The sequence below is a fragment of the Lissotriton vulgaris genome, chromosome 4_1 (assembly GCF_964263255.1).
Source record: "Lissotriton vulgaris chromosome 4_1, aLisVul1.2, whole genome shotgun sequence".
Lineage (NCBI taxonomy): Eukaryota > Metazoa > Chordata > Amphibia > Caudata > Salamandridae > Lissotriton > Lissotriton vulgaris.
In genome coordinates, this window is record NC_141691.1 from 1,802,944,551 (window position 1) to 1,802,957,985 (window position 13,435).

At 43.0% G+C, this 13,435-nt stretch overlaps 1 protein-coding gene across 1 annotated transcript in view; it reads left to right on the plus strand.

Annotated features, from left to right (window-relative positions):
* The window catches only part of LOC147724580 (fibrocystin-L-like), a 1,106,658-nt gene that overhangs the window by 848,916 nt on the left and 244,307 nt on the right, over positions 1-13,435 (plus strand). Inside the window, exons 56-58 of the mRNA XM_086966124.1 lie at positions 414-458; positions 4,501-4,580; positions 7,708-7,847. Of these exons, the coding sequence (XP_086822250.1) occupies positions 414-458; positions 4,501-4,580; positions 7,708-7,847 (265 nt within the window). The remainder of the gene's footprint in view (positions 1-413; positions 459-4,500; positions 4,581-7,707; positions 7,848-13,435) is intronic.

Consider the following 13,435-nt stretch of genomic DNA (forward strand, 5'->3'; position numbering starts at 1 on the left):
GATACAGCACACCCATGCCCTTTCCTTGTCACACAGTGAAGCACAGCAAAGTGACTTGCTGAGTTGGGTGACATTCGCACAAATAGGCTCCTAAATATGAAGCTTAGATAAGGGCATTGGCTGCGTGTTTCCTGAATATCAGTATTGCCATGCCTTTGTTTGGTTGTATGTTGATTACTTCTAGCAGTCATACACAGAGAGTCTCTGTACATTGCAAGTCAATACAAACAAAGTGTGAGAATTCCTGGATGGTGTTTACATATCTTCATTTCTAGGGATGTATTTTACTAAAGCAGTTGTGATTAACTGTTTTATAGTACATTAGCCATGCCAATTTTGTCAAATTCTGAGATAACTGTAAATTTGGAGATAATACATTGCTAACCTGTTTTCTTTTTTTCTTTTTTTTGCAGTGGTGGCCAGTCATCAGGTCCTGAACGCCCAGGATTTGAAATCAAGTAAGTTCCTGGGTCCAACCCAAAGGCTTCAAGGCTGACCTTCTGAGTATTGTTTTGGATGCCTGTTGTGCAGAGTCAATTGGATTTTTATGTTTCGTTCAGCTGTTGGAAGGTGGATCAGGAATTCCCTTCACCTGTTTTAAACCTGTTAGGAAATTGCCAAATGTCAATTGGCATCCTAGGCAGACAGTTTTTTTCTTATCCATTTGGTTACTTTTTACAAAGGATTTGAAGGTGATCCAAAAACTGGGCAAGAACACATTTCCTAATTTTGATTATCTGGCATAGTCCAACTTGATGGTTCCTGCGTGAACTAAAACTGATTTGATTTGCTACTCTTTATCGACCCCTAGGGATGGACTGGTTATTTCCTTAGTGTGCGGGTAAGAAAATCATTTTGGAATTCATAAACATTGTATACCTGGAAACCTAGACAATTTCCAGGTTTCCAGGCGTACTCCTGGGAACCTTTGTGATTTTGATGTTAGTGTGTACAAATATATAGCATTAATTTTTACATGCAAAAAAGAAAAGAGCTAAATTACTTTTTTTTCCTCATAGTGGATTACATTGTCATGGGGAGAACCCCTTTTGTTAAACTCGCTTGGACTGTTGGACGGTTCCACATCACTTCCTAACCTGGAAAGGGATTTACTCCCTCCATTGACAGGAAGCAATACCTGACCTTTTGTTTGGTGGGAAGAGGTTCAAATAAGCTTGTGGGTGTTCATAAACTCATCATGTATTCCCACCCATTAATGGCCATTACTCACCTTACCTTGCCTCCCACTCAAGAGTAGATTTATGCACCATTACACCATTTTATGTAGCACAGCAATAATCCACATGCACTAGAGTGCTTTATAAAAGTGGAGGCGACATCAATGCAGGTAATGGAGGCATCGTTAAAACAAAAGTTAACATAGGAGTAAAACGTGGAAGGGAAAAAATATTACAAGGGACGTAAAGATTAGCTAGGGGGTGGTACCGATTACAGTTCAAGGTAGAGACCAACAAAAAACTGGAGAAAGCAATACAATGTAGTTACAAAACATAATAGGTAAAATGATTAACTATATGTTAGGGGGATGAATGGTAAGTATATCGAATTTGTGGAACCCAAGAGCAAGAATTAGGTGGGCCTTGTTTTAGGACATATAGATGAGCCTTGAGGGACAGTGCCTATGGAGCAGTAAGAGCTTAATAACATTCTTGACTATTGTCAAGGATTTGGTGATACATGGGGTAGGCAGGAGGGATCTCCAAATCCTGGCCAGACTACCTCACAAAGATTGGCCATGATGTGTTGTTTGCCATATGTGGAGGATTATTAGAATGCCCACGTTAGTGGGAGAGTGAAGGGTCTGTATGTAGAAAGTCATATGAGCTGGGATTTGAAAACAATAGAGGGTTGGACCAAGGTGGTTGTGTGCAGCGAAGGTTGACTACCTGTGGCTGGGTAAGTGGCAGATTCTGGCCAGCCAGGGCTTTGATCAGGGCGGAAGGCTTCTACCATGTGTAATTGATGTTTACTGCTAAGGGTTGGGTGCAGGGCCTGCCCAACAGGCGGGCACTGTGGCCAAGCCTCACTGCACTGGCCAGAGTCTGTGTGCCGCAGGGCTTGGGTGCGTGTGGCTGGTTGCGTGCAGGGCTTGGCTGGAGTCCAGTCCAAGTAGCCAGCATGTGCAGTGCACAGCTACCCTCCTGAACAGGGCCAAAAGCTGTGCAGAGCAGGGGTTGGCTACCAAGGAGGGCTGGGTGCAGGGTGTGGTATAAGATAAAAAAGGTTAGAGTCAAATTATGGTTTGTTTAATTATAACACCTAAACATATGTTTTTTTTACTCCTAAATTCTCCTGAAAACGCTCCGATAAAGTGAGTTGTGGTTGTATATTGAAACAAAAAATACATGACATTATGGTTAGAATCAATATCAGTAACTCACACAACAGCCTGGTCAACCATACTCCCTTATACCAAATGCAATGATTATGGCATCATAATATTTACACCAACAACATCGAAGTGCAAACAGAACCAAACAACAAGACATAATTAACCCAATTAAAAAAGTGCGTTTAAAGTTATCTATGTCAAAGTGGAAAGGGTACTGCAATAGGTAACCCTATCCATAAAAGATGATTTTCAATATTTGTAATTGCATAATTTTCATTAAAGGTGGAGTCAGGCATGGGGATTGCATTTGGTAATCAAGTTTTGTTTTGCATGTTTTTTGTGTGAGTTTCTGGATTTGTCCCAGTTTCCTGAGCCCACTCGCTATAGGCAACCATTAAACAGTTGTTTAAATAATATTAAACTTTATTATTTTTCACCACAGGGAGATCTCCAGAACCCTACACCTACGTGCAAAAAGTTACTCGTAGTAACTTTGCACTTTTAAATTCTATTCCAACATGCTCCACCCCTTTTATTAAGGGATGAAGCCATTTAAGTCTGAATCTAGTGATTTATATTTGGAAATGATGAATAGCAAAATAATGTAAAGCTACTACTAGAGAGTAATGTAGTTATACATTTATGTGTGAATAAGCCTACAGATGTAAATTTACCTAAATGTCCAGTCATTGCTCACAACTATGGCAAATGACATAATGTAGTTAAGTGAACAACTTCAGACGGTCAGCGTTCTTATTGATCTTCGCCAAACTAGGCACTGAAAGTTTTGCGGCTCACTTGATTTTGGTGTCAGTGGTCCCCCGATTAGTCACATTACATCTACATTTACTTGTTTCAGATAGACTCACCCATCCCTCAGATCTTTTGCCATTTTTCGTACCTCTCATTAGAATTTAAAAGGTACAAAGCAAAAATGATAGAATGTTAATTTCTTCTAAGAAGTTCCATTAGCCGAATTCAGTGATGAAGAACTAATGTTTATCTATTTGTCCTCAGATTTGACAATATTTTTGATATACCAGTAACTTCCTCAGCACATCTCCAGTCCCCGAAGCTGTTAATGTAATTTGTCTTTGGTGGCTCACTGTCAAAAGAGCACTGAAGTCCTCATGTCCTGGGCTTGTGGGAAGAAAGGATGAAAATGGTACAGCCATTTCCCTTGGTTTTGATGGGATGAAAGTGCTACACTTTGGGGCCCATTACGATGGCGGGCGGAAAAAGTCCGCCCGCCATCGCAAGGGAGCCAGGGACTGACCGCCGAAGGTGCGGCGGTCCCGCCAGTGGCATTAGGATGCGCCCGCCTCATTGGCGGGTGCATCCCACATTTTTTACATTGGAGCAGGGGATGCTGCAGGCAAATCCCGCTGCCAGGTAAAAAATGCATGTTGTGCATTTGAATGTCCAAGGTGAGAGGCCCGCGTGGTGCCTGCCACCATGTGCATACAAATGGAGGGGGGAACCATAGGTAGCCCCCATGTGCAACCCCCACCCATCCAACACCCTGCAGGCCCGCAACAGGCCCCCAAAAGCAGAGACTGCATGCCTTTCCATGGCTGCAACGCCACCATGGACAGGCTGATCTCCTTCAACATCCTGATATGGATGGCGGTGTCTGCAAGACACGCCACCATGTTAAACATATTTTCTGTCTGGTCGATGAGTCAACCGGCAGAAAAGCGGTGGACGGTCTTTCCGTCCGCCGCGGACCCCCAGCCATCCTAATATGGCAGTGGCTCTTTCTGGTGTGGATGGCGGGCTGGTGGTGCTACCGCCGGGCTGGCGGTGGCCACCGCCGGGCCGGCAGGGACAAAACACCTGCCATCCTAATGGCCCCCTTTGTGTCCATAAGTGCCATTTGCCACTGAGGAGGTGCATCAGTGTGCAACTTAATTAAACAATGCATCAATGATCAATTCTGTCTGGTGGATAATTCTGAGAAAAAAACTTAGACTGAAGTCTGCAAGTTGCCCCGTATCCACCCTTCCAGTTATATGGAGGTTGCACTTATTAGCCTTGACCTTGCACATGGTGTAATTTCCGGTGCACAGAAAGAATCAAGTTTGAATTGATTAACATGAATATGTGAGATAAAAAATCAAATGTGCTTCTCTTTTCCTTCTCTTCAGCTATTGGTCAAATCAGTCTTTCTGGTTGAATAACAGCATGAGCGTCCCTACAAATGGCTCAGATGTGGTGATTCCTGAAGGTATTGTATGTTTGTGTGGCATACTATTGCCATAATATGCATCCTATTTCAATCGAAACCTTGCATTATTGAGCATTTATTCAGTATAGCTAACAAACATTGGTAGAATTCCTACCTCAGCAATGCTTGCAGATGATGGAAATATATCTGAAGTCAGTATGATCCAGTATATGTTTTAACCTAGGAGGAAACTTAATGGATAGATCAAGCCATTCCAGAAGGAATTACCATTTTAGAATGCATGTAAAATTCAGCTGCCCATGCAGATAGGACAATGACCAAAGTCACCATCCAATATATGCCAGAGAATTAGTGATGACCATTTTGATTTATTTCACACAGGAAATCGTTAGGGAAAACAGATGTGACTGGGTAGGTCCTTTAACAGAGTTTGTGTATTGACTTGTTGGATGCCCATGGACATGTGAGACTCTCTCTCATCTTCTTATCATCCTGTTTATACTTCTTTGTATGTTGCTCTTGTGGCAACTCATTTGTTTTTGTCTTTAGAGGACACATGCATGGGATGTGTCTAAAATTATGCCCATCTGTTGGAGACGGTCAGTCAAACAAACTGAAGGAGACAGAGTCTGAACTTAGACATGTCAGGTTGTCTGCTTAGATATTGAACAAGTGCCCTAATAGTGCTGCAGCTAGGATTGCATCCCTTAGTGAGAGGAATATTGGGAATGCCAATCTATACATACATTTGCATTAGCCTCTGTGGATAGAAAGGCCGAGATTGACACTGCATACAGAGTTGGAGAATGCATACAGAGTTGAAAGTACATGTCCTACTTTTTACATTCACTGTACCTTGCCATCTGGGCTGTTTAGAGCCTAATCTAAAAGTGACTTATATGTATTAAAAGGAAAGGCTTGGGCCTGGAAAAAGGTTTATGTTTGCCAGGTCAACATGGTAGTGTTAACCCCACGTACTGGCTACAATAGCAGGCCTGAGTCATGTTTGCGGGCTACTTAAGTGGGTCGCTCAAACTGTGTTGCATACCCACTATTAGCATTTTATTTACATGCCCTGTGTACCATTGTACTTGGGTCTAACTAGCAAATTTAATAGGCCAATTGAGGGTATGTCACGTCTGCAATGCTTCAAGGAGAAAGCACAACCACTTTAGCACTGGTTAGCAGTGGGAAAGTGTGCTGAGTCCAAAATCTAGCAAAAATGAAGTCATCAAAATAGGAGGGTTAAAGGCCAAAAAGTAAATGGAAAACCACGTCATGGATACCAGATTTAACACACAGGTATAGTGACAGCCACCTGGCATACTAGCCATACAGCCTCTGATTACTGGCATCCAAAGACAGATAAACCTTAATTGCCCCCACACCTGGTGATCATTTTAGGCTGAGCTATGAAAACCAATCATACATCTAGCCATTTGCTGACATTGCAAAATAACATTTTCATCACAGAGCAACATATAAGTCATACAAAGAAATTAACACTAAGCTTATTATACATTGCTGCAGCTTACCTCCCCTACTTAATACTCCCTTGCTGCAACATTAGAATGTAACTATTTTCTGTGTATCAAATATTTTTTTGACCCAGTGACATGCACCGTTGCCTCTATACTATACCAATCGCTACCTTGAATGATAGGTGACTCTATATACCATCTGAAAACTGCACCCTAAATGATGACTTAATTTGTGCCGCCCTGTGTCTTTTGACTTTTCTCTCCCAGTGTCGTCCTTGCCCTCTGAGAACTGTAACAGTCTGAAAATTGCTTCCTGAGGCATTGCTGACCCTGTGTGCTCCTTACAACCTGAGAAATAGGCTCTGATTAATTAGGGTTCACTGACAAATATCGACCCCCAAAATATCAAAAAGTATTGACCAAAATATTGATGACAAAAAAATTAATCATCCTATACTTATATTGGTAAATACAAAAACATCGAAAAAAAATATGGTTATAATAACTATAGTTGTATTAAATATGGTTTTTAAAATATATATATTAAATAGTAACATTATTTAGAAAAAGAAAAGAGATTTAAAATATATGTTAACAAATATATAAAATAAACATAATTAATAAAGTTAAACACACATAAATAATATATAGATTTACATCTATATACTTGAATTTCTTTTATTAAACAATTAATTATAAATTATATTATAATGAAAACATTTGTAACTAATGTAAAATATAACAAATAAATATATGTTGATATAAGTATACCAATAACATTCTAATGGCGGTCGGACAGCATATGACAGCTCATCGGATGCGGTCTGACCGCCATCTCCTGCTGCAGTCTGACCAAAGCATTACAATGTGTGTGGTCAGAGATAGTAGGCAAAGGGATAGTCCCGTCAGAGGGCCAATAATCCCTACAATAGAGGCAGTGCCTGCTCAGGCACCGCAGTAGGGATTACAATGTCCCTTTCCACCTGTAATTTCATGGCGGTTCGCCCACCATGATAGGGAAGAATATTAGTAAATTTGGGGGTCCCTAGTGGATCCCACTTCCCCCCCTGGCACCCTGCTATGGAGCCTGGGTGGCACCTATGGCGAACCCTAAACATCCCGGCACCATCTGGCAGGCACCGCATGGTGCCTGCCACACGGTGCCAGGATGTTTGTAAAGTGTACATTTTCTATTGTAGCTTGTGCTCTAGCCCGCAGCACAAGCCTTAATAGAAAATACACAATTTGTGACTGCCGTGAAGGGGGTTGCATTGTAAGAAGGGCAGTGGGACAATCGACTCCTTATCAGTCCAACCAGTAATGTAATGATGCCCAAAATCTTTAAAAAACAAACCATTCTAATCAAATTACAAAAAAGTAAAGAACTTTACATTTGGCACACATATTATACACATTAACAATATTTTGGTATACCAATATTTTTACTTCAAAATTTTGTCTGAATACCACAGATGTTTGCCTCTGCATGACCCCTGCACCACAAGACCTGTGTCCTTACTGAATTATGCTCCTCGGTGTCCCATGCATTGTTCCTTACGAGAACAGCCACAGAGGGTGGCCACAGTAGCAGGAGAACTTCTCAGGCAAATTATTTCTTCCTGAATCATATGTCTGCATGCCAGTAGCTACATACCTCATATTAAATTTTAAAATCATTTTTGCAGGGAAATGGGTTATAGCAGACATACAAACACCAACCCTCGAGAAACTCACTATCTACGGCGTCCTTGAACTAATAAATCTCACTGAGCCTTCTTCAGGATACAAGACAGTGGTACTAACTGCTACCTACATCTCTATACAGGTAAGGAAGATATGTAAAATCCCCAGTCAAGTTTACACATGAAACCCATTATTGACAAATATTTCTGTCCCAATCAGTTGTTAGAAATATTATTTTATCACTTTTTGTTGTGATTGAAAGTAAGGTTTGCATAAATAACCCATGTTCACAGAAGCATTTCTTTTGCTATCAAGAAGTAAGCTACTTGGTGATGAAATGTAGAATTCTCTGTAGCCTAAAGATGAGCGATGGGTTAGAACATGGGTACTAGCTAATATTTTCCCTGGGACCACTATGCTTGATCAGTGATGTGACTAAGGGCCACATTAATGCCAGCAAGGTGGCAGAGGAGAGTCTGGGGGAACTGCCAATAAAGCGGGTGTAGTGAAAGCAAAGCATATACATCCAGGGAGTCTTTACGATGTCAGGCAGAATCGCTTACGCCCAAAACCGCATCAGTCAAAGGACCGGCCGACCCATTAGGATGCTACCGAACACTGTTCTATCACATTCCTATATTTCACTATGGGAGCATGCATACCGGCCGTAAAATGATCGTAATGTATGCTCCCATAGTAAAATGGGAGGTGCAGTTCATCCCTGCACCCCATGGCAGGCACATCAATGTGCCTGCCATGAGGTGCAGGGATCAACAAGGGGGCAACATAGGAGCCGCCCCGGCCTCCAACTGGAGGCCAGGCACCAAAAGGGGGCCCTGCTTGGGGCCCCTAGACATGCTTTCCGACATGGTTTCCATGTCGGACAGACTGCCATGGAAACAATGGCAGAAAGCCTGCATTGTAATCTCAAGAGCGGAAAGAGCTGCCCTTGAGATTACAAGCCGCATTCTGACTGGCAGACTGGCTTCCCAAGCTTGTCGGAAGTCAGTTAGAATGACTGGCTGGTTACGATGTGGCTGTAAAGGCTCCGACTGTACGTCGGAACCTTTACGCGCCTCATCAGAATCGGCTCCCTAGTGTCTGAATTGCACAATATAAAACCAACAATTTGGGATTAATCTTGGCTTCTCCACCTAACTAATATGTCGATTATGATGGCGGACGGACCTGCGTCCGTCCGCAACCCCCGAGGTGCAGGGACTGTCCGCAGGGGCAGCGGCGTTCCCTCCATACCAATTAGGATGTGACCGCCACCCTGGCGGTCACATCCCGTATCTTTAACATTGCGATGGGTGCTGCTTGAAGCAGCACCCGCCGCAAGGTTAAAAATTCATGCTTTGCATTTGCATGCACAAAGCGGCAGGCACCGCGCGGTGCCTGCCGCTTTCTGCATGCAAATGCAGGGGGGTACCATAGGTACCCCCGATGTGCACCCCCACGCCCCCTTCACCCTGGGGGCCCGCAAGGGGCCCCACAGCGGAAAAGCCGCTGCGGAAAAGCATGTTTACACACACATCCTAATTTGCCTGACGTTGTCTTGCAGACACCGCCACCAAATTGCGGTCAACACCCCGTGGATCAGCGGCGTACAGACCTGCTGTCCGCCACTGTTCCCACCGCCATCATAATCTGGCGGTGGGTGTTGTCTCTGACCTCGGTGGTGAATCCGCATCCTCTGGGCCGGCGGTGGCTTGCACCGGCCGGAGGATGCGGATTCACCGCAATCATAATCGACCCCTAAATTGTGTGATTCTAGGCATTTTTCTATTTCACTTTCAATCCTTCACAATCACAGATGAGGATCTCAAAATACATGAGCTTCAAGATAGGTTCTGTTCAAAACCTACCCCTGTGTTTGACTAAATAAACGATAATGTAATTCATGTATAACAGAAGCCCAGGCCACCCAAAGAGTACATGTCAACTGACTTGCCTCTTAGCTCACTATTGACATTGTTGTCATGGTGTGGGGGGTGGAGAATGAAAGTTTCAAATTTCATGTTTAAAAAATATACACATATACTGATATAATCTGATGGTACTAACCCATGAAATGGTTCTGCCTGTTAATGATAAAAACTTTTTGAATTTTGAACAGACGTCATATTTTTGAACTTCTGCACAAGATGTCTTTAACCCCTTCGCTGCTGATGACGAGCTCAGCACGTCATCAGCCATGGTGGTCGTGTGCGGATGACGAGCTGAGCTCGTCATGTAACGCGGTATTTATCAAAATGCCGCACAGCGGAAAAATAACCACCGCAGCGATGCGGTTAACAATAAAGATTTTTGTAAATTTAAGCTGTGATGGACAACATAGTTACTTTATTTCTTAAACTTAATTGAAATAAATTAATTCATGCCTGTTTATTTAGCATTTACTGATCATGTTTGTTTTGAGTCGATTCCAGAGCTGCTATTGACCAGGGGGCCGCATGTAAAGGTCAGGTAAAGGTCAGGAGGGAAGCTTGGGGCCCCGGGCCGTACTTTGAGTATCACTGGGTTGAAAACTGCAAACATTTGTAGTGTCTTCTACATCCTAGGTGGTCATAAATGACTACACCACACACAGAGCTTAGTATTACACGTCTTTATTCTTCTGCATGTAACCGCAAACCCAACATTCTAAATCAGCCTTCATTGCATTCTGCTCTAACATCTACATCATAGCTCTACGGAGTTCTTCAGGAGCTAAAATGGTTCTGTCATTGATAACTCACAAGACACTACAGTGCTCACTACTAAGTGCAGATGAAAAATAATGCATATTCATAAACTTGTGCATGGGTACACACTGTGGTGGCTAGTCACCAATTGCTAGTGAGATCCAACACTAGTATTTGTACAGTAACTGTGTTTATTCAACTTCAGTAGTATAGAGCGCAGGCTTCATCCACCAACGTTCCCAATCTGCCTACATCGTAGAATAGTTTGATTCCGATTCGGGAAAAACCTCTCCGAATAGCTGTTTGGATCGTTTTCCCGTACGAATCGTACCCTGCAACGTGCCCCGTACGTACGACGAAGTACGATTCGTACCAGGAGCTGGACTCCGTACAAATCGCACAGAGACCGTACAAATCAAATCCCCGTACAAATCTCCCTCGGAACCCGCTGTATGCGACATCTGTATGGTTTGCGGCTGGTTTTTCTGACCCAGCAAGTACGATTTGTGTCGGGTACGCACTGTACGACCCTTTTTCTACGGGATCTGAAAACAACCGTAAAAGCAGAGTTCGCCCCGAAACAGGTACGGAACGCCCCCCCGGGTATGGTCCGTACACCCCATGATCGCAGGGGTACGGTGCGTACCCCTGCGATCATGGGGTGTGCGTACCATACCCCTGCGATAATGGGGTGTACTCTCCGTACCTATGTTTGCTGGGTGTTCGGTGCGTACACCCTGCGATCGCAGGGGTACTGTGCGTACACCCCATGATCGCAGCGGTACGCACCGTACCCCGCGATCATGAGGTGTACGGACCGTACGGTGTGTATGTGATTGTGTGCTTTTCCGTACGAATCGCCCTTACCTGACGTGGACCGTACGAATCGCGTCCTCATACCCCGGTCCGGATCGTACTCGTCGGGTCGTAGGGCATGTTTACGAGTCGTACGGTTCACGGTTTCTGCCTTGCAATATGTACGGATCGCGATGATTCCGACGGATTCACGAAATACGGATCGTACTACGCGACTCGGACGGACAGGTATGATTCGCACGGAGAGGGCTCCGGATACGAATCGTACGGACATTTATTTTCCAGGATTGGAATCGACCCCTCTGTGTGTTACAGGAGCCAAGAAAACTCAGAATACTAATTGATTTAACATCATAACAGTCCTGCCAGCCGGCAGCTACAAACATTACGTTAACGTAGATAGCAGCTGGTACTGTAAAACAAAAACCTGCTCTCTGTTGTCCCTCAGTCTCATCAGTCCTAGTCTGTCACCATTAATGGGATTTATGTTCCTTATCTGTCCTGGTACTCTATCCCTCAAGACTGTGGATCTCCAGTAGTGCAGTGGCAAAACTTCTGAGAATGTGCAGTTGAACTATGCGAGATTTGCATTATGACATACGTATTTTGTGTTCAAGCTGCATGACTTATTGATAAAAGTCTCAAAACTATGCCATGCAGAGTCTTTATTTTTCCAAAGAGACCTGCTTGTCACACTTCAGGATATGCCTTGCCATGATGTAGATAAATGCAGAAGCTAATCCTTGCACTACAGTTCAAGAAGTTGGTTTCTTGGCTCCCAACAGGAGCATATGAATTTCACACACATTGCAGACACCATAAGGCAACTGGGGTTAAATCATTAGGCTTTTCTCATTACTTCAACAAAATTGCTCTGTAATACATGTTATAAAGTGCAACCCAGAGTGTCACCCATAAGGCAGTGAATGTAACACATATGCACTTTTAATGACATGAAAATAGCACTAATAAACATTTTGAACACTTGACAGCTATGCTATGGTAGGTTAGGGTCAATTTTTGAGTTTGAGCAAGACTAGCCTAGTCCCTTGTATCTAAGGTAATGGATTCCTCTTCTCAATAGTTCCTTTCCCCAGCCCTGGCGGTCTCAATACAAGCACCCGCCCAGTAAGGACTTTACCCTAGATATTCACAGTACGTAAAATAATTCACTGCTCACCTATATTGGTTTTAGGTCTCAGCTTTTGACAGCTAAAGTTGCCTGTAGAAAGTCCTGTTGTTTTTAGTACTTAGCATATGCTCTCAGTGAGATTTGGGTCAGCCCTTTGCTCATGATAGAATGGCTTTGATGTCTATCTCAGTTTTCTGCTTTTGATGACTTTCCCCTTTATTTTTGAGTGTGCCCACTCTGCAGGACGCCTAACAGTGTTCTGACTAAATCTATCTATACATATAAAAACGAAAGTATGTTTGTCTGTCTGTTTGTCCTTTATGCATCACTACACCATTCATCCGAGCTCCATGAAACTTTGGGAAGTTGTTGAGTACACTCCCGCGAAGGTTTCTGCTATAACATTTTTTAAATATCGGCCCCCCAGGGCCCTCATAATCTTTCGAATATTGATGTATGCACAAGACAGAAAAACATAAAATTGTGTATCCACAAGCACTCGAATAAATAAATAGAATTAAGACAGCATTCATACAATCACCAGGAAACTTTGGGAAGTTGTTGAGTACACTCCTGCGAGGGTTTCTGGCATAATTTTTTTGTAAATATCAGCCCCCCAGGACCCTCATAATCTTTCGAATACTGATGTACGCACAAGACGGAAAAACAAAAAATTGTGTATCCGCAAGCACTCGCATAAATAAATAGAATTTAAACAGCATTCATCCGATCCTCAGGAAACCTTGGGAAGTTGTTGAGTACACTCTCGCGAAGGTTTCTGCCATTATTTTTTGTTAAATATCGTCCCCCCAGGGTCCTCCTAATCTTTCGAATACTGATGTACGCACCAGATGGAAAAACAAAAAAATGTGTGTCTGCAAGCACTCAAATAAATACATAGAATTAAAACGACACTTTGAAATGTTTTCCATATTAAAATGAATACGTTTCAATAAAAATGAAGCAATGTAAATTGAATGTTATCATAACAAGTTTCCTTGAATTTCCTGTCTTCGGAGATCGCAGCAACGTGCGACGGGTAAGCTAGTCTATATATATAAAAATGAATGTATGTCTGTCTGTCTGTCTGTCTGT